The sequence below is a fragment of the Rhodamnia argentea genome, chromosome 11 (assembly GCF_020921035.1).
Source record: "Rhodamnia argentea isolate NSW1041297 chromosome 11, ASM2092103v1, whole genome shotgun sequence".
NCBI lineage: Eukaryota > Viridiplantae > Streptophyta > Magnoliopsida > Myrtales > Myrtaceae > Rhodamnia > Rhodamnia argentea.
In genome coordinates, this window is record NC_063160.1 from 17646254 (window position 1) to 17672839 (window position 26586).

General features: G+C 39.3%; 3 protein-coding genes and 1 long non-coding RNA gene across 11 annotated transcripts in view; 3 read left to right on the top strand and 1 right to left on the bottom strand.

The window, feature by feature from the left end:
• Positions 1 to 17198, top strand: part of LOC115747247 (shaggy-related protein kinase kappa) — a 33485-nt gene extending 16287 nt beyond the window's left edge. Inside the window, exons 3-16 of one of the 6 annotated variants that reach the window (XM_030683312.2) lie at positions 10438 to 10568; positions 11848 to 11859; positions 11949 to 12114; positions 12874 to 12966; positions 13066 to 13125; positions 13250 to 13522; positions 13953 to 14027; positions 14857 to 14913; positions 15016 to 15156; positions 15242 to 15292; positions 15860 to 15955; positions 16471 to 16554; positions 16643 to 16745; positions 16898 to 17198. In XM_030683312.2, coding sequence (XP_030539172.1) covers positions 10555 to 10568; positions 11848 to 11859; positions 11949 to 12114; positions 12874 to 12966; positions 13066 to 13125; positions 13250 to 13522; positions 13953 to 14027; positions 14857 to 14913; positions 15016 to 15156; positions 15242 to 15292; positions 15860 to 15955; positions 16471 to 16554; positions 16643 to 16745; positions 16898 to 16986 — 1314 coding nt within the window. In that variant the 5' untranslated portion in view covers positions 10438 to 10554 and the 3' untranslated portion in view covers positions 16987 to 17198. Of the gene's footprint in view, positions 1 to 10437; positions 10571 to 11211; positions 11232 to 11847; positions 11860 to 11889; positions 12115 to 12873; positions 12967 to 13065; positions 13126 to 13249; positions 13523 to 13952; positions 14028 to 14856; positions 14914 to 15015; positions 15157 to 15241; positions 15293 to 15859; positions 15956 to 16470; positions 16555 to 16642; positions 16746 to 16897 lie in introns of those variants that run through there. The other 5 variants (XM_048272059.1, XM_048272060.1, XM_030683314.2 and 2 more) reach the window with 5 other exon arrangements.
• LOC115747246 (regulator of nonsense transcripts UPF3) lies at positions 428 to 9516 on the top strand. Of its 3 annotated transcripts, XR_007196804.1 has the most exons (13): positions 428 to 812; positions 1811 to 1917; positions 2251 to 2346; positions 2456 to 2554; positions 2676 to 2755; positions 4037 to 4150; positions 5030 to 5177; positions 6262 to 6341; positions 6709 to 7141; positions 7878 to 8002; positions 8143 to 8194; positions 8624 to 8712; positions 8827 to 9516. XR_007196804.1 is itself a non-coding variant. In XM_030683310.2 (12 exons), the coding sequence occupies exons 1-11, from the start codon at positions 673 to 675 to the stop codon at positions 8179 to 8181; spliced, it is 1461 nt and encodes a 486-aa protein (XP_030539170.1). In that variant the 5' UTR covers positions 429 to 672; the 3' UTR covers positions 8182 to 8194; positions 8827 to 9516. The 3 variants fall into 3 exon arrangements, 2 of the variants coding, with proteins under 2 accessions (XP_030539170.1, XP_030539171.1); XM_030683310.2 differs by lacking the exon at positions 8624 to 8712 and having other exon boundaries at positions 429 to 812; XM_030683311.2 differs by lacking the exon at positions 8624 to 8712 and having other exon boundaries at positions 429 to 812; positions 6730 to 7141.
• Positions 10805 to 11446, bottom strand: LOC115747259. The gene is made up of 2 exons (XR_004016102.2): positions 11339 to 11446; positions 10805 to 11098 (listed from the first exon to the last, which is right to left on the bottom strand). It is a non-coding gene; the product is annotated as an uncharacterized LOC115747259 (long non-coding RNA).
• A 3900-nt stretch (positions 17199 to 21098) lies between the features above and the next one.
• Positions 21099 to 25985, top strand: LOC115747245 (phosphoribosylamine--glycine ligase, chloroplastic-like). The gene is made up of 5 exons (XM_048272366.1): positions 21099 to 21384; positions 21622 to 21944; positions 22744 to 23114; positions 23414 to 23944; positions 24761 to 25985. Exons 1-5 carry the CDS (start codon positions 21104 to 21106, stop codon positions 25175 to 25177), a joined length of 1923 nt encoding a protein of 640 aa, XP_048128323.1. The 5' UTR covers positions 21099 to 21103; the 3' UTR covers positions 25178 to 25985.
• The last annotated feature ends 601 nt before the right edge of the window (positions 25986 to 26586 follow it).

Sequence of the window (26586 nt, forward strand, 5' to 3'; positions counted from 1 at the left end):
ATCAAACGATAAATGCAATCCTTTTGTCAATATCACGTCCAAATTCGATGACTTCACATGTATTAAGGGCTATCTCGGTCGGTGAGATAAAATCGATTGTTGTTTTCGCCTCGACAATGATATTGATAAAACTCTAGGAATTCTTTTTTTTTTTTTTTGGGACCAAAATAAAAATCTAGAAACTCAGCAGCCAATGAAGTTGTCAATTATTGACACATTTGATAATGAGCAGTTGGTGCCTAATGTTCGCGGGCTGGGCCGATTGCTGACGGACCGACCACCCACGCTCAAAAACGGTACCCCGTTTTCAGTTTCTGCCCGTGGCAACGCTTCACGCTTTATTTTCCTGTGGATTTTCGATTTTTCAGTTTCAGTAGGATTTAAGGAAAGAGAACCTTAAGATACTCGAAAACGCAACCGTATATATAATACCTACACACCTGCGCATTCCTTTTCTCTCCTCCTCCTCCTCCTCTGTTGCTTACTCGGTATTCCTCGAATGGAGGTTTCTTGCTCCATCCCGATCTCATGAACCGCTTCTTCCCACCGAGCGCTTGATCATGCCAAGCAAGATGTGATCTCACGGATGTGATTTTCCTTTTTCTGGGCGTTCCTCTGACCGATTTCGAGGGTTCAATTTCCAGTTCGTCGGACCAGTTTTCAATCGAGGGCATGAAAGGCCATTTGGATCGGACCAAGGTGGTTCTACGGCACTTGCCGCCGTCGATTACGCAGGGTATGCTCATGGACCAGATCGATACCGCGTTCGGGGGCCGCTACAACTGGTTCTCTTTCCGCCCCGGCAAGAGCAGGTTAGGGTTTCTGCCTTTTCTCCCTTCTGCTTTGCGCCTCGGTATGCTTATGCGTATGGACTTTTTATGTGTTCGCATTAGCTTCCTTCGCCTCAGCTTCCTTTTGTTTGGTTGCCGCTTTGCCTCTTTGCTCGGTGAACCGAGATTATGCGTCAATTGATCAGCGGATCCAATGACAGAAGCTTATGGGGTGCTTGTCGAGGTTTTAGCTGTTATAGAGTCGGGATTCGTTTCTTATTTTTCGTTAATTCTGGTTATTTCTGTATTCACTAGTGAGCGTGCCGTTGACGCTTTTGGGCTATGACTCCAATTGCAGAATTGAGTCCCTTTTTGTTTGTTATCAGTTTGACTGTGGCGTGTCTGTCTATGAAGTTAAGGGTCGAAAATTTTGGTTGTGATGATTTTGCCCTACTTCTCCAGAGAAGGGTAGTGTCTGCGTTCTCATTTGCTGGAGGTGGTTTCCTTTAAGCTCTCTTGTCGGATAGTGACCTCACTAAGTTTTATGTCTTTGAGATTTCTTCGTCTTCATCTTACTTTGAGGATTGCTCCTCAACCAGAAGCTTCATTTTCGGGAAAAAGAAGTAGAACATATTGCAAGGTTCAAGGGGATGTTGATAATTCTCAAGGGAGTATTCCTAGGTATCCTAGATACGATGACTACTAGTTAAACAACAAACGACTAGGACAAGAAAGAGTTGGAAATCATTGTTTAGCTCTAAACCCTGTATTTCCTAGTTGACTGATGCACCAACAGGTCCAACACCAACAAACTGGGATGGTTCTACATTTCTTTGAAATTTACTATTCAAAGATCTCCTCGCTGGGTTAGTTGAGAATCTGTTTGACACTGTAAAGAATATGCTACAAAATTGTCTTTTGTTTTTGTAGTTATGTGTGGAGAGATGTTGTGAGGAATTGTTTTTTTATTGACACTTGCAAAATAAGTGTCTGCTGTGATGCTGCGCATTGCTTTAATGGTTCCTCGACTTGTTTTGCAGCCTGAAGAACCAGGTCTATTCAAGAGCCTACATCAATTTTAAGAGACCTGAGGATGTTATTGAATTTGCCGAGTTTTTTGAGGGGCATGTGTTTGTGAATGAGAAAGGTAACTTTGACAATCTGATGAAATACATTCTTGTGTCTGTAGAAGATTTTTATTTTATTTCACGAATCATGCTTCTTTAATTTTAGTTTCATAATTGAGCTCTATTTTTTTTAGAGGTGACTGTACCTGACTTGCCATGCTTTTTACGTTACAATTTTCCTGACTTACCCTTTGTGACAAACATATGGGCTTCACATGTCTCGTAGTTGCTTGTGACCCGTCACATTCTGATATGCGCACTTTGTACATCAGCCACCGCTTGATGTAGCTTTCTTCTAGAAACTTCTGATGTTTGATTCTTCATGAGTTTGATTTAAAACTTTCTCTTGTTAGGTACTCAGTTCAGGACTATAGTCGAATATGCTCCTTCACAACGTATGCCAAAACTGACATCTAAAAAAGATGGCCGTGAAGGGACCATTATGAAAGGTATTATCCTTCGTTTGACTGAAGTAGAATCATTGGGAAACTAATGATGGATTCATTTTGACCAGGCATTTTAACCTTTTAATTCATTATAGCTCTCTTGATATTGCAGATCCTGAGTACTTGGAATTTCTTGAATTTATTGCAAAGCCAGTTGAGAATCTTCCAAGTGCAGAGATACAATTGGAGAGACGTGAGGCGGAGCGATCTGGTATAGTTCACTTTCCATAGTGTTTTACTGTTGCTTGTCTGTTATGGGTGCACAATTCTTGAGATCAGTACAGCCTGCAGTCCTCATTTTACTTCCCCCTTTTCTTGTGCAACTTTTGTAGGTATTGGAAAAGAAGCACCTGTAGTGACTCCTTTGATGGATTATGTTCGCCAGAAGAGGGCTTCAAAGGGTGGATCTCGGGTACTTTACTGATGCTGTAGTTACATTTAGAATGGGTTATTGAAAATATATTTTGATAACGGAATTCTCTTGGGATTCTATGAGGACCATAAATGATTGGAAATGCTTTCGAGATTCGAAGTTATTGTTTTCAGGATCAATATAGTAAAAGATAAGTCAAAAGGACATGATTTTTTGAGAAGTTAATATAATGTGCGAAAAACACCGGTCACAGGTTCTTTGATTTGGATGTAGTGACGTGTTGTCATGTTAAGTAGGTCGTTTTTTAATTTGATCTCTTTGTGCCTTCTTGTTGCGAAGATTGGAATAACAGAGCATGAGGTGGTGGTGGAGTTACTCCCACTTCCAAAAAAAGTTCCTTAGCTTGAATTGGTTTCATAAGCATAACTTTCAATTTTGGCTCATGATGCCCCCAAAAGGAGGCATATAGTTCCAAATTATTGTTCGGGCTATTTTTTTTAAAATTTTTCATTTTTGGTTGAGTAGGCAATTTCATTTGTAGTGTAGGATCTTTGTGCAAGTGTTGTCATCTTACGTCAACCTTGGTATTTCTAGAGAAAGGAAATCCCTTTATTATTGTCGAGTGCTGATGTACTTATGTTGACTGTAACAATATAGGAAGACTACATTTATCATTTTCATACATGGTTTTAATCAACGGAATAAATTGCTTAATTTGCATTGCCATTCTTGATTAGTTTTGAGACATTTTAACACTATTGGTTATTATCATTATTTTTAGGGAAAAAGCCACCAAAAACCCTAAACTATGCTTGTTGTGACATATTTACCCTTAACTTTTCTTTGTGACACAAAAAACCCTAAACTTGTACGCATGTGACACATTTACCCCAAACTTATGCTCGTGTGACACATTTACCCCAAACTTTTTATTGTGATACTAAAAACTCCAAACTTATAGGCATGTGACACATTTATCTCAAATTTTGAGGTAAATGTGTCACATAGATATAAGTTTAAGATTTTTGATGTCACAAAAAAATATTTTGGGGTAAATATGTCACACGGGTATAAGTTTAGGGTTTTCGATGTCACAGGGAAAAGTTTAGGGTAAATGTGTCACATGAATAAAAGTTTGGGGTAAATGTGTCACGATTGACATAGTTCAGGGTTTTTGGTGGTTTTTTCCCTTATTTTTATTATTTATTTTTTTGCAAAGTTTCAACTGTTATTATCACTTGGATTTGGATGTTTTGTTTCATAATTTCTAGCACTATTTCTTAGTAGACTCTCTTATAGTCCTTTCATGCTTGTTGGCAGAGGTCAATCGCTAATGAGAAAATGAGTGGAAGAGGTGGAAGATCGTCCACTGGAAGCTCTAGCTCTGCACCATCGAAACGAAATTCTGAAAAGAGAAAAAGTTCTACTGCAATGGTACTCCTGTTTATGGCATGTTGCACATGCATACATATATATGTGTGTGTGTGTTATTTAGATGTTTTAGCATGGAGCTGCTTTTGCAGATCTTTTGGTCGATCTGAATTTCTAATCTGCATACTTCCTTATTTGCATTTGTAGTTACTGATGGCTGTGCATTGTTTTTCAACATAGCAGTCTTATAATTTGTAAAGTGGGAGATGAGTTCTGATTGAGACGTGTATCTTTTTCTCTCATAGAGTTGAGCGGCATTGTTTAACAGTGGATTCCTGGTGATTGTTTTTAAAAGATGATGGCGAGCTTAGGTTTTTTGAATTGCTGGCTATTACCTAACTTTGTGATTGTCCCTTTTAAAGGATCATGAAAATCTTTTGGCTTCTTAGTGTCATCACTTTGTAATGAGTAGCATTGCCTTTTTTTTTTTTTTTTTTGGTTACACCTTGGTCCTGCATGTTTAGTACGTCAAATTTGAGTTGGTGATGCTTTTTGTGGAAAAAAAAATTGAGGAATCTGAAATTGAAACGGAGCTTGTAGATATGGTCCTCACTCGTGCTAGTTGGGAAGCTTTACAGTTGATGTAATAGATTTTATTGGGAATTGTTATCAATGGGAAGTGTCAATGCAAGCGTGTGATGTAACGTTTTTCTTTTCTCCATTCTGACCATGTTAATCATGAATTATGCAACCTCGTTTGGGAACTTTTGGAGGTATATGATGTTACGATCGATTCATTTTCAGCTGGAACTCTTTAGTGGTGCATTTTTTTGTCTTTGCGATCCTTGGAGTTCACAATCTCAGTTAGACCTACAGTTATCATACTGCTGCCAAGGTTCATTGCTGAAGAATCGTAACTGAATTTGTCTGCAATTTTTGCAGTATATTTTAAGAGATGCTTCGAGGGGCAGTAGTGGCAAAGACAAGTCCACTTACATTCTGTCTTCCAAGCGAGATGATCCTCAACTTTCTGACAAAGCTAATCCTTCAGTAGTGGCAAGTGGAGCTGGACAAGCGGAAGATGACAATGGTGAGGCCCAGATGATGATACTCATGTTCGTGCAATTTGTTATGACACTGCTGCAATCAAAACCTTTTCTTTTGGGCCTTTGTGTTTGTGTTCTAGGAAAGTGGCGATAAATATGAAGTCATTTAGCGATACTAGAACTAATTGGAAAAAGGGGGGGTGGCTCCGGGGAAGGAGAAGGGGGGGCTGAACTAAGTGGAGATGCAATCTTCCATTCTTGAGAACATTTTTGGAGTTGTACTAGTTGGCATATATGAGGATAGTTTTGTAGGAACATGTCTTCCCCAATAGAGATGTAAATATTTTTCATTTCTATGTGCAGTAAATCATTTAGAACACGCCAAATCTGCGTCTTCACTTTTAAAGGCAAAGTTCACAAGTCATATGGTGAAAAACTCTTCTTCTTTTTTTCATTTTTAAACATTGGTTAAATAAGGGGACCATGTTTTCTTGAGGTTTTACTCTTGGAGTAGTTGATGTCTTCCGTTTCTCAGTGGCGGTGGGGTGTGGTTCTGATATACTTTTCTGGGGATTTGAGGCGAGAAGCTGAGTCGTGCATAAGCTGATGGTAGATATGTGATGATATCAAGTCTAGGCCCACTGCAAAATGTCCAACACCTAAGTATTCCTCTTGGGGCTTCCAACATGATTTCAGGTCTGATAGTTGATTGTTTGGAACTACAGACATTGGTGTCTCGATAGTTACATTCGCTTCGGCATGTATGGGATGTGTCTTGGGACGGTCCAACTAGATTGGTTCTGGAAGATCTTTGGCTTGATGCTCGAGTATCTTGTTGTCTTTGTATGGAACCTTTTCTTTTCTTTTTATACCTCCGGTATCTGTGTACCTGAGGCGTATTGATTCTATTCATTCATAAATTTTTGTTCCAGAAGCAAAAAGTTCCACGTGCCTTCATTGACGTGTTCTTTAGTGTATTTATTTGGTATGTCGGTCATTTTTCAAAGAAATCTAATGATGCACTTCCATTAGCTGTAACACTTGAAATTTGATTATTTGTTTTTGTATCTGAGATGGTTGGTGCTTATTCTATAGGAAACTTACTTTTTCTCCTGACTTTGTTTCTAGGGACTATTGGAATTGGAATTGCTGGTGCTGGGAAAAAGAAGATTTTGCTTTTGAAGGGGAAGGAGAGAGAAATTTCTCATGTTAGCTTCTTCTTCCTCTTGTTCCAAGTCGATCAACTTATTTATCTTCATTGTCCATCATGAAGGCATCCTTTTCCTGTTCTAGACAATCATCTATTGGATTCTTAAGTTAATCTTTTTTATGGTTTTATCGCTGTTGTTCGTGGGATGGGTTCAAAATGTTCGTTTCTCTCTCTTACATACGTTTTTGAGACAAAGTCCCCTTGCTGTGATTTCAACCATTTTCTCTAAATAAGGATGTAATTTTCTTTTCCAGGTTATGTAAATGATATTTGAGTCATCAGAACATGGTTCATTTGTTACCATGAAGTTTAATTATCCCATCTGTTTGGAAATCAGTTTTTTATTGAATTTAATTTTGATGCAGGTCCCTGGTGGTGTATCGCAGGAGCAGTGTCAACTAAAAGATGTGATAGGTTTGGCCACTGACAAGCAGAAACAGCGGCATGACGGTAGTCGGATAATTAGAACCATACTTTTGAACAAAGATGCACGCCAAAATCAATCAGGAGTGCCATCTGAAACTCAAACACAGACTTTGCATCCAGGAAAAGAAAGGAGGCCTCCTCGAGCCCCGAGCGTACAAGCAGTTTCAAAAGATACAAATGGTTCTCCTGATGAGAAGGTCCATGGGAATGGCCTGTCTGGTTTTGGTAGTGAAAAGATGGAAAGACGTGCAAGAAATAAAGATAGGCCCGATCGTGGTGTATGGGCTCCTCTCCGTCGTTTAGATGGATCCCATGCAAGTGATTCATCGTTCTCTGCTGCTGCTGCACATTCAACCTTAGATTCCCCAGAGGGTAAGACAATAGGCCTTTGCTTGGAGTCCTTGTGACTTGTGAGATTGTCGTTATTACTATATTGCAAAGTAATTTGTAGACCAGAAAAGTAAGAACAAGCGCTGTTAAACATACCTCTACGCTCTCACAAAGAAGAGGGATCAAATTATTGTTTGTATGGGCCAGTTGCATCAGCCTAAAAAACACTCAAATTCGCAATCTACTGCTACCCGTTTCCTCGAGTATAATCACTCCAGTAGAAAATAGCTACACTAACAGCAGTGCAGGAACACTTTAAGATCCAAGCACTCCAGATCTTCCTTTAATGTTTTCGCTGATGTCCTTCCAGATTTGCTTACCTTGTAACTCCATCTTGATCATAAAGTCTCATGTTCTCATTGCACTATTTGAAAGCCATCGTTTTCATGTGCAAATCGACTGAGTTAATTTTCGTACATTTCATTCTCATTTTGGATATATTGAGTATTTTCAGTTCTTATTTCATCTCGTTCTATCTGAAATCCATACAGGATTGCGCTTAGAAGACAGTAGCTTTTCTCAATAAAAAATCAGTGTGCATCACTTTTTCATGCATTTAGATACTGGTTTGCCCCCGGAATTCCGTGTGCAAGAAAATTTGGGATGCTTCTGAGTTCTGATGCACAGACATGAAAGAAGATTTTTTTTTCCTGCACTTATGTACTACAGTAATTATTTACTTACTAGAGCACAACATCATTTTTTCCATTTTATACAGGTTTCCGCAAAACTGTTGGTCGCCGGGGACCGTCTCAGGGTGGGAAAGATAATGATGGCTTACCGCTTACAAGTGAACTGAAGTCTTCAAAAAGAGGAAGTGCTTCTGGCTATAGTTCCCATGAGGTGCTTGAGTTTGCTTTCTGATTTGCTTATTCTGTTTCAATTATTCAATAGGTCGTGGGCATAAACATATGCTATCAGATAAGTGCCCTGCTTCCAGAAAAGAACACGAACTTAAGGAATATCCTTTTTTGGCCTTGCAGAAGCAAGTGTGGGTTCAAAAGTCAAGTTCCGGATCTTAGTGTCTGAAAAGTGGTAAGTCTGTTAGTGTAGGATGATTCTTTTTTCTGTTTATTACTGCTTTATGAAGTGAATCATCTGTGTTGGCAATTTCTTTTTCTTTTCATGGTTTAATCTGTGGGATATTTGCTTTGTCATGGTTATGCTAGAGTTGGAGCTTATCTAGGTATTTGTTGTTTGAATCCTAATTTCACATTACTGTATGTTGTCTGTGCATTTTGAAGCTGGTGGTCTCATACTGCATGACTCCACAATACATTTCTGAAGGAGTTGATGAACTTTGAAGGAACTTTTTTCCTTCTTGTCAGTAGTATAGGAGGAGAATGCTTGTATGGATAAGAACTAGACTTTTGCTTAGTTCTATAGATCATATTTTAATGTTATGGTTGCTGGTTCAGCTGATATGGTTATGGTATGTCCTTTCCATCTATTGCTCTGCCACAGTTTATTAGGGCTTGAATTCTCTTAGAAGATGCATGTAAAGAGTGATTCTGTTTGTGTGATATGTTGCAAGCAAAGGCGATCCAGTGGAGGTGGACTTGCTTGTTTATATTGGTTGTTCCTCTACAATAGCTGTGTGAAAGCTTCAGTATCTTCTGGGTAATGTTAATCTGTTGTCTTAGGTTGCTCTTGTTCTTATGTTGCAGTGAAATGCTTGGTGTATTGTGAAATTGATCACGCATATCCGCTAGTGGCTGGAGGCTCGTCTCTTTTGCTGGACAGGTGGTCAGAGTGGAAAAGGCTTTGGCAGCAAAAATGGTTTCTCGCGAAGAAACTGTTGGTTGGTACGGCTCGAAGGGGGGAGGATGGAGATGTTGTTGTAATTAACAGTTGGGTGGGTGAGTTGAATAACCTGGATTATTACTACGCAAGGCTGATTTGGATTAGTTGGAAAGAGAAGGAGAAAGATATCGTCACCTAGGAACGTACATAAGTTACAACAGATCCTATCCCAGTATCTTTCGGAGGGATTCTTACCATTGCTGAAGGAGCTACAGATAACATTCTTGCCATCGACTCTAATGAGGGGAGCGTGATATTTTAGCTCATAGGATAAGGTTCTTGGTTGGACTGTAAATACGAATGCGGAGCAAATGGTGTTACTGCCTCTGCTCTTGTCAGTTGTACATCTTTGTTGGGCAGAATGTCATACTCTAGTTATGGTGTGTAGTTGCTCTAGCCCATTTTGTTTAATGGCTTTCTTAATTGGGGTTCTTGTCGAATAGAGAAAGATATATGTCGGGGGATGCTCTTTCGAATTGTATCCTCGAAATGTTGTCTATGTGGAGAATGTTGATATGGAGTTGGATATCGGATGGCACTTTGTTTTGGAGTTTTTATTGTTTTGGGTGTTGCATGTGGTTACGACCGCCCTTTTGTGCTTTACACTGGTTTTTTCAATTCTGCTGTGAACCTGAAAAAAGGAAAAAAAAAAAAAAAATCAGATAGTGAGACATTGGCCATGTTGCCGATGTTGGAGGAATCAAAAGAGTGGGGGAATTCCTTTTCTTGCAGCGGAGGTGCTTTGAGAGCGTGCGAGACGTAGTCGTCATTTGGGCGAGGGAGAGTGAGTGAGAGCGAGAGTTAGGGTGAGAGATGCAAGATGCAAAACATGGATGGCGACGTGATGGTAAGCCAACCCTTTCAGAAGGGAGGACCACCCTCACGTCGTAGTTGGGGGACCGCGATGCTTTGCCATATCTGATCTCTTGAGATATAGAGCAAATCCCACTCAATTCGATTTGGATTTTTTTTCTTTTCCTTTTCCTTTTCCTTTTCGTCGCCAGAGGGGCACCCTACTTTCCCGGAAACGAATGTAATTGCCATAGACGGGTATCAAATATTGAGGAGGATAAGGATATGCAACAATTTGAGAAAGTTGTGATGCTGCCGATGTCAAGCATCCAACATTTCCTAACTTTAGTGCGCATTGTTTGTGGATATGATGACCTTTTTTGCCTTTATCACTTTTCTTTTAACCCCTTTTTTCTCATCCAGTAAAATCAAAAAGCTGTATCTAAAAATGCATTATTTTACTTATACGACGAGGGCACGCCTCTCCAAATCAAAGCAGGCTGCTACTACTACTAGTGCTAGACTGTATAGGATGTGCGCCCTTTTGGATTTCTCTACATCATATAAAATCAACTGGTCGACCCAAATGAGTCAAAATGGAAGGCGAAGCAAAAATTGTAAAAATGGAAAGTGTAAGAATCAGATCTGGTGTCTGTCGTTCAGTGAGTCAGTGAGTCAGTCAGTGGCCTCAGCCCTCTCTATCTCTCCTTGCTCCTTTTCACTTTGACCATTTTGATGAAATCGGAAGACCCTTTTCAAATGCCTCATCGAATCTCGTTCCTGCCTCTCCTCCTCTGCTGATGCTCCCCTTCCCAGGTACTACTGCTACTACTTCTTCTTCTTCTTCTTCTCTGTGCGCGCGTAATGCTCTCTTCGATTAGATTAGCTTCTCTTGTTTGCCCAATTTTGGCTCCTCGCTTTGTTTGATTTCGTCGATTGATTGATCGTCCTCTCGATCCCGTCGCCGTTTCCCTGCTTCTCCCGTCACTCGTCTTTTGCTGTTTTTAACCCTTCCTAGTTTGGTCTTGCGGACATGATCTTGTTCTTCCGCTTCCGCTTCCTGCATCGTGATGAGAACCAGTGTCGCCTTGCTACCACTATTGCCCACTAGTTAATTCTCGCCGGTACGCTGGACTGAAAACATTCGAAATGCTGGATCCCTTCGAGCTCTTCAGTACTTCGAACCCTGTTACGTTTGGGCCGGTTTCTGTGAGAATCCGTGAGATTCTTTCCCATTTCAATTCTAGGCTTGCATTTTTATCTTGTCGACAGCATTCTTGGAGTTGGAGCCTTTAATATTTTGGGCTTTTGTTCGTAAGAATGTCTAGCCGTTATCCTGATCACCTCCAACTCTTAATTCGCTTTGTTTCAGGATAGATCTTTCCGTTGTTTTGCGCTCATAAAGTCTTTTCTCTTCTCAGTTCTAACCCGTAATTGCTTATCCTTCCCCTAACGCGGCTAGATGCACCCACCCAATAGAAATTTGGGAACGCTAGTGCCTTTGTTTATATCTAACTGCAAGACGCAGCATTGCAATCGTGGGGCTTAATTACGTGAAATAGGGATTGCTGTGAATTTGAAAACAATTAATGTTGATTTTCTTTCTGGGAGAGAACTTTCTTCGTCTCGCTACCCAAGATGGTTTGACCTGCTCAAATTTGTCAAGTACTGGATAAGTTAATTGGGTGGCGCATGAACCATTGCTCTTAGGATTTTCATTTGATAATGTAAACTGCCTGCCTCGAATGGATCTTTAGCATAATTTTGGATGGGGCAATTATATGAAGGGCAATACACATCATCTCCCAATAAGTTTGTATGTGCTGCCAATTTCAGGAGCTGGTTAAGTCAGTTGCTGTTTCTTCTCTTTGGCATGTAAATTCTGAAAGAGCAACTCTCCTTAAGCGCATCTTGACCGAAAGGGGTAAAAAGTGGGAAGAGAGATTGTCATCTACCTTGGTCCTGAGGATGCTTCTCTACTCCTCTTGGCCTTCCTACTAAAGGCGCTCTATTTGTTTTTTCTAGCTTCTGGGAATGATATTTTCTTTGCTTTTTTGCCTGCATGAACTGCAGTTACTTGATTACCTTTTTTTATCCCTTCCCATTGTTGACTTTTCATGTTTTTAACTAAGAAGTTATGATTGAGGGGCAGGGCAATGGATAGTTATGATGCTAGCAAGAACTACTATTTTTGACTATCCCCAGATACATACATGGCTTCTGCTAACCGTGGGAATGGAGGAGTCGGCAGTTCCAGATCCATTCATGCCTTCAGCAATTCATCCAGTTCTGTTGACTGGCTTGGTAGAGAAATGCTTGAAATGAGATTGCAAGATCGGGTGGAACATGATGAGGGTAGAGTACGTCTTGCATCCTTTATCTGGTTTTCGCTTCTTTTGTTAGCTCTCGTACGTAACGACTTGGTATCGGTTCGCTTCAGCAGAGGATGTTAGCAACTTGTAGGACTTTGATTGGTTATCCAAATTTTCAGTCTGGCTGCCGCCACCTCAAACTCCACGCCACCCACACTGTCACCGCTTTCATCCATACTATTAAATCCTCCACTTCTCTAGCATTACCTCTACCACTTGTTCACAACCGGATCATAAGAATTGAACCAAGTCAAATTAATTGAGAATTTCCTGTTAGCTATTCATCGCTTGATTTGGTTTCGCAATAAATAGCTTCTGCCATTGCTTTTCTTGTTCTATACATGTCTATTCATGCACATTAAATGTCTACCAAACAAGATCATTAAGCTTTGGGTAAGAGTCATTTTACGTGCACAAAATTACATGCTATGCCTAAAAACCCAAACCCACAATTGACATAGGAATTTTTTCATGTTTGACCAAAATCTTTCCTATAGTCACAGCTACTCAATATGAGATTATATTGAACCTTTTCTATTTTATTTGAAGTCTGAGATGTAATGGTTGGGGTTTGAATGAGAGTGTTTTTTTCTCTCTCCATTTTCCGTCTTGAAATTGAATTTGTAGAAAAGAGAGCCTGAATTCATATGTTTGAGGAAAAACTATTTTCCACAAATACAAATTGCTGGGTAATTTATTTTGGTAAGAGTTCTTACCAATCTCTCCTTATTATTGCATCTCTTGCAGGACAGTGAACCAGACATCATAGATGGTGTAGGCGCTGAAACAGGGCATATAATAAGAACGACAATTGGTGGTCGAAATGGTCAATCTAGGCAGGTTTGAGGGAATGAGGCTTGAATTCCAAATTATTTGGTAGAATTTTGTGCAACTCATGTGGTTATGACATTATGGCTATTATTTCTCATTATTTGGCAGAGAGTCAGTTATATTGCAGAGCATGTGGTTGGAACAGGTTCTTTTGGTGTCGTTTTTCAGGTACATATGCTTAATCTCTCGAGTGTCTTCTAACCATTTATGTAGTCATGTATAATTGGAAATCATCATTTAATCTTTTTTTCATGGACCGGTGTAATTGAGATGGTTTTGGCTGTCGTTCCAGGCAAAGTGTAGAGAAAGTGGTGAAATTTTTGCTATAAAGAAAGTTCTCCAAGACAAGCGCTACAAGAATCGGGAATTACAGATTATGCAAATGCTGGACCATCCAAATATCGTGGCCCTCAAGCACTGTTTCTTCTCAACTACAGACAAGGAAGAGCTGTATTTAAATCTTGTGCTTGAATTTGTTCCTGAAACTATTAATCGTGTGGCAAAGCAGTACAGCAGGACGAACCAGCGGATGCCCTTGATATATGTTAAACTCTATACTTACCAAGTAGGTGGTGATAATTTCTTTGCCTAAAATCTGATTTCTGGGTGGTTTACAATTCACAGCTTCATAAAGCGAATGTGTTGAATGGAATCCATAAGCAAATAACTTGAGGTTGGCTCCAATTAGCTGAGTGCTATCAAATGTGTAGGATGTTGCCTTCAAATTCTTCTGTTTAAAACCACTTTTATCATGGCTTTTTCTGTTTCATTAATGTTTTTGGCATGTTACCTTTGTTTTTTTTTTTTTCTTCTTTTTCTTGGGGGTGGTTGGTTTCCATGATCTTACTATATATTCCTGATTTGCTGGAAGAAATTTACTTACTGAATGAGATGGCCAGTCCTATGTCCTCACAGCTTTACATTTGTGCATCTCTGAAGCTTCATGATTTACTGCAATGTAAAAGTTATGCTTTTGTTATTTCAATATTCTGCAGATCTGCAGGGCGCTTGCATACCTACATGGTTGCATTGGCATTTGTCACCGGGATATCAAGCCTCAGAATTTACTTGTGAGACCCTTATAATTCTCTCTCTCTCTCTCTCTGATCTGAGTGTAAATAAGCTCTTGGAGTATGATGATTATAAGATTGGCATAGTGTGCATTGGTGCTTTCAAGTTCTTTCTACTACATTCTCGTTATGTACTCTATTTTGTGTACTAATAACATTCTAAAAACTGAGAGTTAGGTATTTGATTGTGAAAATATGTTAGCAAATCATACTATTTATTCTTTTACTCTAGGTGAGTTTCCATTTAGGTTTTTGTGCACTTTTTCATCATAGTTCCTCACGAACCATTTTGCCAATGGTTTAGTTCCTATGCAAACAGGCGTTCCTCTATGTTCTAGCCACAGACAGATGGAAAACAGTTGAGCAAAATCATTAGCGAGTTAGGTTGGACTAAAATGAAAAACTATGTAGTGCAGAAATGAAAATAAGAACTTGCCTAAAGTATAGGGAACAATAAAGGTGGCTTGCTTGATACTAGGAACAAAAGAATGCTTTTCCCAAGTTTATGATCCAAGTGATGGGATTGGAGATCATCCACAATTTCCATGTGCTTCCTATGGAATTACCCCTAAATGATGTTATTGATGCTGAAGGTTTTGATATGAATGAATTTTATGTCCTGCTATGTGATTTTAGTCTGTTCTTCTGGTCAATGATTTTTGAGTTCTTCTATAGCAACTTTATGCTTCAGTTTAGGTTCTTGCGATTAGTGATTGTGACTCATTCCCTTACTTTATTTGCTCCAGATTGTAAGAGGGCTTTGTAGTTGTATCATAGGGAAATAGTGACCACAGTTCCTCCATATTAAAATGATATTGCTCCTTCTCAGGTGAATCCACACACACATCAATTGAAGCTTTGTGACTTTGGTAGTGCAAAAGTTCTGGTAATTTTCAACTTGTGTAGTTTCTAACTTATCCAAAACAAAAGTTTCTTGTAATTTCCCTTGAAGTATTGATTTTGCGGCTGAAGCTTCCATTTTCTTCAGGTGAAAGGAGAACCAAATGTTTCTTATATTTGCTCAAGATATTACCGTGCTCCAGAACTCATATTCGGTGCAACTGAGTATACAACTGCGATAGACATATGGTCTGCAGGTTGTGTGATGGCTGAACTACTTCTCGGTCAGGTAGATGTGTATCATGCATGAGCATCTTTTGAGACTAACAATTAATCTTATTCATCCAATATCTTGCTAATTAAGCTTTTGGCAGCCCCTGTTTCCGGGAGAAAGTGGAGTCGATCAATTAGTTGAGATCATCAAGGTGAAATATCTACTCATGGGGTTATGATTATGAACCATCCTATTTGGCTGCATTGTCAACTTTTTAAACTAAAATTCTAGCCATCTTGGATGTCTGAAATAGAATTTTTGGTAACTGAGGCCCATAGGTAAGTCAGGATAAATGATTCCAATTAATTTGAGTTTCGGGTGAATGTACGGAAAGATCCTGTTTAAAGTCGAATGATGTACAATTTCAACTTACTTCTCGTGCCTTTTATTTTTAAGGTGAAAGATTGAAGGACATCTATTACCTATGTCGAGAACAAAACTCCCAGTTGCTCAAGTGAACCTCATCTTGTCTTTGATGTAGAGAAAATAGAGCTTTGTTAAGGTTTGGTATGGAAGAATTTAGACTCCACTGACAGAAATCACAAAACTATTATCGCCAAGCAAACTCATCTGAGAGATGATATGTCAGTATATGTTCAAACGTCTTTTCATTTTATGTGAAAGAGTTTTTTGCATGCCTGCGTGTTTCAGAATAAATATTTGTGCCTGTATCTCATCCTCCTATCTTTCCTTTCATCAATAAAAAATTTGTTACCAGGTGTTGGGTACGCCAACCAGGGAGGAGATAAAATGCATGAACCCAAACTACACTGAATTCAAATTTCCACAAATAAAGCCTCATCCGTGGCATAAGGTACGGATTTTGTTTGACAGTGGGTTGTATACTGTGCTTACGATGATTACAAAGCCTCATTTGCAAAAATAGTTTTTAGTGGTTGCTTGATATTCTAGAAGCCTTGGATGGTCCTAATTTGTTATTGTTGAAGTGATTCTTTTTTTATTTGGCTTGCCATTTTTACAAATGTGATGCTGCATGCTCATTGGAAGTTGTCAGTTACCTTACTGGATTTTGGGGAAAATGGTGCCATTCCTCTTAAACATCCTTTACCATCTAGGTTGTGGGATGTTTGTGCCCTATTTGTTGCTTAAAATAAAAATGAAATAGAATGATGCACTAAAGGAAGATAAGGCGCTATGTAAGGAGAAACTAGACACTGCTTGAAATGTCTGTTTCATTTGAAATATATGCATTTCTCTAAGACTTTGTCATTTTGATTATTTTTCTTTTTTGAACTGTAGGTAAACAGACATGTAATTCTAGTGTATAATTAGTTTCTGCTGTAGAGGTTGACGCTGTTTCCCCTCCAGGTTTTTCAGAAACGTCTACCCCCTGAAGCAGTCGACCTGGTTTGTAGGTTTTTCCAGTATTCTCCAAACCTGCGTTGCACTGCTGTAAGATCAAAGTTTTTTCTCCTTTTCTCTTGATACTCGGTGGAAATATTACTCAATGGTTGTGCCGTTTCTTTCTGCAATTGCATAGTTGGAAGCCTGTGTCCACCCTTTTTTCGATGAATTGAGGGACCCAAATACTCGCCTTCCCAGTGGCCGCCCTCTTCCTCCCCTGTTTAACTTTAAGCCCCAAGGTTTGTTCCTATTTCTGCCTCTTTGTAATGAGCATGTAATGTCGTTATAGAGAATAAAGACTCTGACAAATCGCTGTTTGTCACGATAACAGTTTCTTTTCCTATTTTTGTCATCAATGGAAGTACACTTACTGTGATTTCCTTTTGGACAGAGCTCTCGGGCATGCCACTCGAGATGATAAGCAGACTCATACCCGAGCATGCTCGCAAGCAGAACTTGTTCATGGCTCTGGATGCGTAGTGGATTACTACGTCTGCGTTTAGTATCTTCCCAAAAGGATGGTGTCCATCTGAATATGTATTTAGAACTTGAAGTTGGTGAGCTGCGTAATTCATCTATCCAGATTGATTGTCAGGCATGTTTGCAATTTAGTAATGAGGAGCTCGGTGTGCTCCAAGTAAATCTGCAATGTGTTCACTTTTACTGCCTGCTGAAATATCGTTTGCATTTCAGCTCCTTTCTTGAAGCTCTCCATTTTGACCTATAAATTCTTGTCCGCTGATTGCAAGGCATGTGAGAAAATTAGACACTACTGTCAAAGTTGGTTCTTTTGGACGAATAGGGACCAGATACAATCCCGACCATTAGATGATGTGGGTTGTGCCGCATAAATGATTGAGATTCAACAAAAATCTGATGCCTTTGTGAGTGTGCATGAGTCGGATGAGCCGGGCCTGTACCCAAACCGACCAATTTAACATGACAATGCTTGAAGACTTGCAGATTTCGAGAGTTAAGCAAGCTTGTCTACTACTTTTAACAGAGTCATTGCTTTCGAGTGGAGTAAATCGTAAATATCTGGAGTGTTCATCTCCAGTTTCGCCCTGAAATGGCTAGACCGTGTACCCCTGTGCCTGGGGCTTATTCTCATACTTGTTTGTTCTGTTCTTCCCAACAGTAATGAAGTCCGTTTGCTAAGCAATAGAGTATACAAATGTTGACCTTTCCGTTAAAACCAAGTGTATGCTTGTCTCCTGTAATAGACTGTATTCAAGTATGTTGACTGGTGCACATCTTGTTCCTGTATATTGCACATTGCACAGGCCCATGTTGGAAGGCTCTACTTGTAGAGAACCTTTCCACGCACCTTGTATTTTTCTAGCAATTACTTAGGCTCGCTTGAGTCAATAGCAAATTCATAGGATTGCCAAAATGTCGAAAGAGTGCTTCTCTTTTGGTTCTTACCAGTAAGGCTACGTTCCATGCAGATGCAGGCATCAAGGTAAGAACGTCTCGGGACCCTATTACAATAATTGTTTTTTTTTTTAGGAGGAGGAGAAGGATGACATCAAACATTTTAAAACCTTTATTAAGGATTTAATTAGAATTATTGAGAGAATGCAATTCAGCCAATTGAAAATCCATAAGATAAAAAGTCCAAAATTTCCCTGAATGACTCATGGATGAGACTTCATATTGGACAAAATGATTATGGAATGTTGTAGAAAGAAAACTAAGGGAGATGTCCCCAGTGAATTCGCATCTTCCATATCGAATTCCCCAGTGCATACTAATTGCTAAATTCTTAAAGCTTGAATTGAAGCTCAAATTTTTTACGCTAAAATTACACTAAGTATGAAAATTTACACTATCTATCATTTGATTTGAAGAGAATGTAAACAAATCCTTGTAATCTAAACAACACTTTCGAAAAGCCTATATCACCCAAAATGGTAAGTCATTTCTCACGTTAAAAAATGAGGAACTAGTTAAGTAAGATTGGAATTCTGAAAACAATTGGATTAAGGACATCGAGTTTCATTTTTGAAAATAGTTTACCTCATGCAACCAATCGAGTCGAGCAAAACTTGAACTTATAGAAAGATTAATTATGTCAACTATTGGGTATGAACATTATTATCAAGTAAAATTCATAAGCTAATTCACTTACGCTCTTATTAGGAAAGGAAGGCTAAGGGTTCGCATTAAAGCTACGTTTGGCGGTCAAGATATGATAAATTTTATCTTATCCTGTATTTATTTCTTGCTCAAGATAGGATACAATGGGATATAGAGGGGATACAGCCTGAATATAATTATCCCATGTGGGAGGTAGGATAAAGGTATATAGGATTTCTTTTGTTCATGGTATAAAAACTATTTTTCTGACTAACAAACTTCTTATATAATAAAATTAAAATAATTATTATGTTTAAATATATTTGAATTTTAATGTTAAAAAGAAAACTCAAAATAAAAAAAACTAATTTTCTTATTTATAATTTAATTTCTTTCTTCTTTATAATACTGAGTTCGTATGTGTGTGTGTCTATATATATGTATATACATATATATCCTAGTATCTATATCATTACATATTTTAAGTATAATAGTATAGTTTATTATTTAATGAAAAAATTTATTAATTAATGATGGAAGGGAATCAAAATAATGATAAAAAGAGATTTATAATTAAAAAATAAGTAAAAATGGAGTAGAAGAACCCAAATTTTAAGTGAATATATTCAAACTTGAAAATGATTTTTCTATTTCTCGAATAACGAGGAGCAATGAAATTTCTCAAAAAAAATTCGCATCTCCATATCCTTCTCATAAATATTTTTAGTTCATGTGGAAGTTTCATGACCATATTGTAAATTTTTAGTTCACGATCAAAGTCTACAAAAACAGCGAGAGAGTTGAAACTTCTTCTCCTTCTTAACTTTCTAGTTTACATCAAAAGTTTAAGAAAAGTAGAAAAAGAGTCAAACATCCTTCTTCTTCGTAACTTTGTGTTTCATGTTGAAGTTTAACAAATAGAGTAAGAGAGACAAAAATTTTCAATCATAAAGATGAATGACTATATTTTCTTTCTCTTATCGGATCCGGCAATGAATTATGAGATATTCTTACAATTTTCATTTGTATATTTTCATATTCATTTACATTGATATGTTGTAAATATCAAATAATAAACATAATATGATATGAGCATATCCGGCTCTATTATTGCGATTCACCAAACACTAGATAGGATATGGGAAAATCCCGGATTTAATATCCAATTCTATCCAATCTTATCCCAATTAAAAATTTGGACGAATCAAATGCTGCCTAAGGGTGAGCGGTTCCCGATCCGATATAGTTTCCCTCAAGAATCGGGATTGACTAATGGTGGTTCGGTTTCTGGGCGGTTCAACAAAACCGGTTCAGGAGTCATCATGGCGCTAGAAAACATAGAGAAGGAGATTATAGAGGGGGAGTACAAGGCTTAGGACCCTGGTAATGCTGGAGAAAGCCAAAAAGATCCGGTGAAGAAACCAAAAGAAGCTGGAAAATAGAAGGCAAAAGTCAGTATTCCTCAACCGTTCTCTTTGGCAACTAAGAGGACAATGTCGTGAGAAAGATGAGGATTGGTTGATTTTTCATCTTCTAGGGAGAAAAAGACACGAAGAGAAAGACGAGGCACTGCTGATTTGAGCCACCGAGCCATCAGTCGAGAAAGAGGGCGAAGCGTGAGAGAGGGATAGAAGGTGAGGCGATGAGGCGTGATTGCGTGAGAGAGGCCAAGGGAATAATCGAAAAAGAAAGAAGGGAAATATTAGATTTAGAGTTACGTTTAAAAGATCAGATTAAAATTAAAATTAAAATTAAAATTGACTGGCCCGGTCTTGAATCCCTGGAACTAGGAACCGGATCATCCAATCATTGGTTTCAATTTTAAGGACCGGAAATCGGACCGCCTTCCTCTAAAATCGAGAATCGAACTATAGGTTCGGTCCGGATGGTTGCCTGTTCGATTGGTTCGATTTGCTCACCCTTAGTTCACATTGTGTTTCACTTAGGATGATTTTCCTTGACTAATTGCAGCGAGTATCACAAATTTATGGTCGAAAAAGAACAAAAAAAATAAGGATTAATATCAAGGAAAACCCTAAACTGGTACATTTGTGATAAATTTACCCTTAATTAGTTTTCTTTAAATCTAACTATCAAATTGTTAAGTTAGATGACACGTGACAATTTACGGATGTATCGGTTTGAGATTTTTATCCTATGTTTGTCGCATGTATATCGATTTGGATTGTTTCAGGATATTAATCCAATTTAACGGTTGTAAATTTGTCATAAGCGTAACAAGTTGGGATTTTTCGTGGTAAAAAAAAATAAATTTAAGCTAAATTTGTTATAGAAATACCGGTTTAAAGCTTTTTGTGGTTAAAAAATAGTTTGCAGTAAACTTGTCACAAATGTATCGGTTTGGACTTTTTTCGTGATCAAAAAGATAATTTGAAATAAATTTGTCACAGATGTATTTGTTTGAAGCTTTTCGTGGTATTAACCCAAAATAAAAACATGCGGGGCTGTGCATAAAAATGAAGTACAAGGGTAGACTTGTCAATTGTCATTAAGAAAGATGCCACGTCAGTCGGCTTCCACATTAGGACCATATTTCTTCTCCTTTGCCACGCAGTTCCCCCCCTTCCCTCTCTTTACCTTCGGCTCCAGTTTCAGACGCGCCGAATTGCAGGTAGCCACTGAAAAGCAGACAAAGCGCCGTCGCCGACCGTCGAGCCGCCGCGAAACAGACAAAGCTCCGTCCAGTTCATTCCCTGCCGGACAAAGCTACTTCTTTTCATTCCCTCGTTCGTTGCTCCGCCAATTGTCCCCCGTCTCGTCCCTGCAGCTCAGCCTCAGGTATGTCGCCGTCGAGCTTCCACAAGAAAATTTAGTCTGCAACTATCAAAACCTGTTTGCTTCGCGTAAATTTTCTCCAAATTATTGCTTCAAATGAAAAAGCATGTCCTCGGGAGGCTTCACGTTCGTTTCCCAGGCTTCCCTCTTGAGGGTTTTAGATTTAAACCCCGGTTTTTTAGCTTATATTGATGGCTTCAATGTCCAATTCCTGACAAAACCTTACATTGTCCCCATCCCTGTAGCTGCATCATTGGAGGTTGGAAGCACGAGTATGGCTTCTTCTACTGCCTCCACCCTTTCAGCTTCTCTGAAGCTCAATAGCTACCTCTTTAGATCCTCGAGACTCTGTTTTTCAAATTATAAAAGTTGTTCCTGCTCTTCTGGGTCGTGGTATTCCGGACATGTCAATACCAGAATCGGCTGGAGCTCGTCTCGCCACCTCAAGAGTGCTCAAAACATGCCTTCATTTGGCAATTCTCCCTTTGTCTTCAAGTGTGTTGGCCAGGCGTTAGAGCCCTCAGTCTCCATCCATTCATCTCAAAATAACAGTTCTTCTGATGGTAAGATTAGGGGCATATATGGGTTTAATCTGGTGTGCCTTGATCCTTTGTCTCGGGATCGGTGTTTTGTTTGCATTGTATCTCTTTCATCGTCTCTGTCGTTTCTTCTCAATTCATTGGGTGCTTTTGACTGACATGGAGGTATACTGTCGTTGGGAGCGTATTTAGAGATTGTCCTCATTCACATTTGAAAACTTCTTCGTCAGCTCAACTTTTTGCTAACCTTGGCTAATGGAAACCTTTTAAGAAAGATAGATGCAAGGCAACATATTTTGTGATATCGTTATTTTAAGCTTTCACTATCTTACCACTTCTTCCTTCTGTGATTTCTTGGTGAGACAGTCTTACGGGTATTAACTATATCCTTGTATACTATTGCCTGACATAACAGCCTTATACATCTGACATTTTATATCATTTTTTTAGGGGGGTTGTTAGCTCTAAACATCTGAAAAATCCAGTCGTGTTTGTTGGGGGTACCATGTTAGATTTCTACCTCTGGTTGCCGTTTAGTGCTCAGCCTTTTCTTTTTATCTGTTTAATCTTTCATAGTTTTCAACGCAATGAATAAATTTTGTGCGGTTTTAAATGTTTATCTATATATTGTCTATGAGATACACAACATATATGAAGAGATATGTTTGCATGTATTCATTTTTTTTTTCACTTTCATTGATTTTCTTCTCTTTTTTTTTCTGTGGGTAGAGAATAAACTTAATTTATTTTTTTTCCTTTCCTAATTCATACATGGAGAAGGTTTTCATTCATCTATTTCCTTTTCCTGATGTCTTTACACAAGAGAGAGTGGTGGTGCTCGTCATTGGCGGAGGAGGAAGGGAACATGCATTATGCTTTGCGTTGCAACGATCCCCATCATGTGAAGCGGTCTTCTGTGCACCTGGAAATGCTGGCATTTCCAGCTCTGGAGATGCCACATGCGTTCCAGATCTTGCTGTTTTGGATAGCACGGCTGTTATTTCCTTTTGCCAGAAGCGGGGAATCGGATTAGTTGTGGTCGGACCAGAGGGTCCTCTTGTTTCAGGTTTGGCAAATGATTTAGTTGAGGCCGGAATCCCTACCTTTGGCCCTTCATCAGAAGCAGCTGCTTTAGAGGGTTCCAAGAACTTCATGAAGAATTTGTGTGACAAGTATGGCATTCCCACTGCCAAGGTATTTCCCATTTAAGTACATATTCTAACAAGTCGAAGATGTAGCACTGACTTCTTCTCCATTTGGTTTATGGACTTACAGTCGAACCAAACATATGTTACTCGGAAAACAATAATAAACATATGTTACTATGAAAACACTACTGATTATTGTTTTCCAAGTACCACTAAATGTTGCTGACCATTGCATGGAATGTCTAAGGATTCCGCATTTTGCTGTTTGCTGAGTTATCCATATCTTTCAGGTGTGTTCATAGAAAAAACTTACTCATTTACAATGTTTATAAACAATTGGTGCAGTACAAAACGTTTACAGACCCATCTTCAGCGAAGCTATACATCGAGGAGCAAGGTGCACCAATTGTTGTAAAAGCAGATGGGTTAGCAGCTGGGAAGGGAGTTATTGTTGCCATAACAGTGGAGGAAGCATATGAAGCTGTTGACTCAATGCTTGTGGAGGGCGTTTTTGGTTCTGCTGGTTGCAAGGTCATCATCGAGGAATACCTTGAAGGAGAGGAAGCTTCTTTCTTTGCACTAGTGGATGGGGAGAATGCCATCGCTCTTGAATCTGCCCAAGATCATAAACGAGTTGGGGATGGTGATACGGGACCTAATACTGGTGGAATGGGTGCGTACTCTCCGGCGCCTGTCTTGACTCAAGAGTTGCAATCTTCAGTCATGGAATCCATCATTCTCCCAACTGTCAAAGGCATGGCAGCTGAAGGTTGCAAGTTTGTCGGTGTTCTTTATGCTGGACTGATGATAGAGAAGAAATCTGGGATGCCTAAATTGATAGAGTACAATGTCCGTTTTGGAGATCCAGAGTGTCAGGTTTGTCGATATATACATAAAATCAATGACTAGTTATGACTCTATGATGCTATGAAGGATCCACCCCTAATGATGATGGCTATTTTTGGATTTATTGAGTTTTGGCCAATTAATATGAACGTCTCAGTTTTGGTCATCACCAGTGATCTCTACTTTCTTCTTCTTCTTCTTCCTCTTTCTGTTTTGGCAGAGATCTCTTTTCTCTATCTTCTTGAATTTGAACCTGGAGTTTTATCCTGAATATACTGCTTTGTGTTGGGTACTTTTGGATGTACCAAATTCTCCTGTTATCCTGAATATGCTGTTAGAGATTGATAGGGTAGTACATTTTTTTGTTCACGTTGATGCCTGGTAATTTTCGGTTTTCAAATACAGTCCTCTTCAGTAGCAGTCTTCCCCACTGCCCTGAAAGGTGAATTCAACAATGTGAGCAGGTGTGTCCTGCAAAGTGTAATATAACTTGAATACTAAGATGAGTGACCAGCAAAAATGGAGGCTTGTGTTGCTTTGCCATAAGGGGTAATTGTCTATCATTGTGACATAAGTGTTCGTAAGCTAGTGAATAGAGAAGACAATAGGGTGTGAGGTTGGTATTTCATACTCGGCCTTAATGTTCCTTCCTCTTTCCCTTTTCTTTGTCACTGAACCTAAGTCGTTTTTCTGTGTCCTCCTCTTGAAGTCATACTCACTTTATAAAATTCGTTTTACTTGTTGACAACTTGATGTGAGACACCGTCGGTGCTGATTGACTGAATAAATCATTATCTTTATGTTTCCTTGGGTCTACTCATCCTCTAGTCTTCCCCTTTTATGTAGGTATTGATGGTTCGTTTAGAATCAGATTTGGTGCAAGTATTGTTGTCAGCTTGTAGGGGAGAGCTGAGCAGGCTGACACTGGATTGGTCGCCTGGATCTGCAATGGTTGTGGTAATGGCAAGTAGTGGCTATCCAGGGACCTATGAAAAGGGGAGTGTGATCCAGAATCTTGAAGAAGCAGAGCTTGTTGCTCCATCTGTTAAAATATTTCATGCCGGAACTTCTTTTGACTCAGATGGCAATTTTGTTGCAACCGGAGGCCGTGTTCTTGGGGTCACTGCCAAGGGGAGAAATTTGGAAGAAGCTCATGAAAGAGCTTACCAAGCAGTTGAAGCTATCAACTGGCCAGGAGGATTCTATCGGCATGACATTGGATGGAGAGCACTTCCAAAAAAGCAATTTGCAAAGCAAAGCTAAGCTGATATCAGCAAAGGTGGGGCTGGCCTATCAGGAAACACAATTATATTAGTTAACAAGGCTAACAGAGAGAGCAAAACAGGTGTTAATTACCAAGGACCAAAGGAAGAAAGCTAGGGTGGAACACCTATTCTCATAAGCTGGTTACTCCTACTTAATTGACAAGAGGTAAAAGTTTCGTGAAGATGGTGGTTGATTTTGTTTGTTGCTGCGTGCGAGTAAGATTATTCAGGACGCATGGATTATTTCAAATTCTCACGCCACCATGTTTGTAACTGTCACAGAGAACACAACGGCATCACATATTATGCAACCTTGTTTGTCCTGGGTATTGCATCCTGATCCTTTTGTCATAAGGCGGTCTGTGGTTTATCTGTCTAGGTAGAGGGTAGGTTGTGTTGGTAAAAGACCCAAAAGAGAAGAAGATAAAGACAGGAGCTTTATCATGTTGTGGCAGGAAGCTTTTAGACAAAGTAGATACGGAATCTCCCTAACGAGACAAGCGAGGAACTGGAGGATCTGTGGTTTGTGTCTGCCCTCCCAGATGCGTTCGTTCCTTTCTCAACTCGCTCCTCCTTGATTTAGTGAACAAATACATCAGTGGCTTACTGGCGCAGTAAAGACCAAGTCGATCTTTTTTCAGTAGTTAGGAGGTTGGAGCGGTGGACAGGGGGGTTTAGAGTTGTTTAGGAGTTGGTAATCTTTTTCTGATGGACGCAATCATGTCTGTGAAATTGAACCGTGGCAAAATTCTTCTTCATCAGTCGGCCCTCCTCACCCTCAAGTACACCTATCTTATCCTATCCTGAAATGGTTCTATAGAATGGATACAGATGCTCTCATGTCTGTCGGGAGTTTTTCATGTCGCGTCCAAAATCACTGTTCCTTTCATTAGTCCAAGATAATTAGCCAGTTTTGTGCTGGATGTTTAAGTGATTATTCCCCCATGAAAGCTTCGCAGTGGTCTACATAATCAATCTAGAATTTGGCAGCACGACGCAGCGTCGGTTTGTCGTATTGATTTTGTTAAGGAGTGCATTGAGGACACTTAGACCAATGAAATGTAAGAAAAAGCTCGTCAATGCGTTGGGAAACATATGACAGCGAAACATCTCTTTGTTAAGGAAAGGTGGCCTCTCTTAACGTGTAAACCTAATCATATATGCTCAGCGACTACTCTCTTGACATCTTTTGACGTGATTAAAGTAGCCTAAAAAATGACATTACCAACAAACCAAGATGTTAATTGAGAAGAAGCTCCTTGGGACTCTACCGAATCCCATCAACTTGAGTTAATTGAGTTGACCCAAATAAACACGCAACCGAGCTTGGTGGGTGTCGATTCATAACCAACGCCTAATCCTAATCCTGATGGATGCATCCGAGTCCGGTCCAACCTGATGCCTGAT

What these genes read in the sequence shown, in the direction of transcription:
- LOC115747246 (XM_030683310.2), top strand. Translation starts at nt 673, where the DNA reads ATGAAAGGCCATTTGGATCGGACCAAGGTGGTTCTACGGCACTTGCCG. An exon ending in CTTCAAAGGGTGGATCTCGG is followed by an intron (nt 2,756 to 4,036) that starts GTACTTTACTGA and finishes GCTTGTTGGCAG; the next exon opens with AGGTCAATCGCTAATGAGAA. An exon ending in ACAAGCGGAAGATGACAATG is followed by an intron (nt 5,178 to 6,261) that starts GTGAGGCCCAGA and finishes CTTTGTTTCTAG; the next exon opens with GGACTATTGGAATTGGAATT.
- LOC115747245 (XM_048272366.1), top strand. Translation starts at nt 21,104, where the DNA reads ATGCCACGTCAGTCGGCTTCCACATTAGGACCATATTTCTTCTCCTTT. An exon ending in AAATAACAGTTCTTCTGATG is followed by an intron (nt 21,945 to 22,743) that starts GTAAGATTAGGG and finishes TCTTTACACAAG; the next exon opens with AGAGAGTGGTGGTGCTCGTC. An exon ending in TTGGAGATCCAGAGTGTCAG is followed by an intron (nt 23,945 to 24,760) that starts GTTTGTCGATAT and finishes CCTTTTATGTAG; the next exon opens with GTATTGATGGTTCGTTTAGA.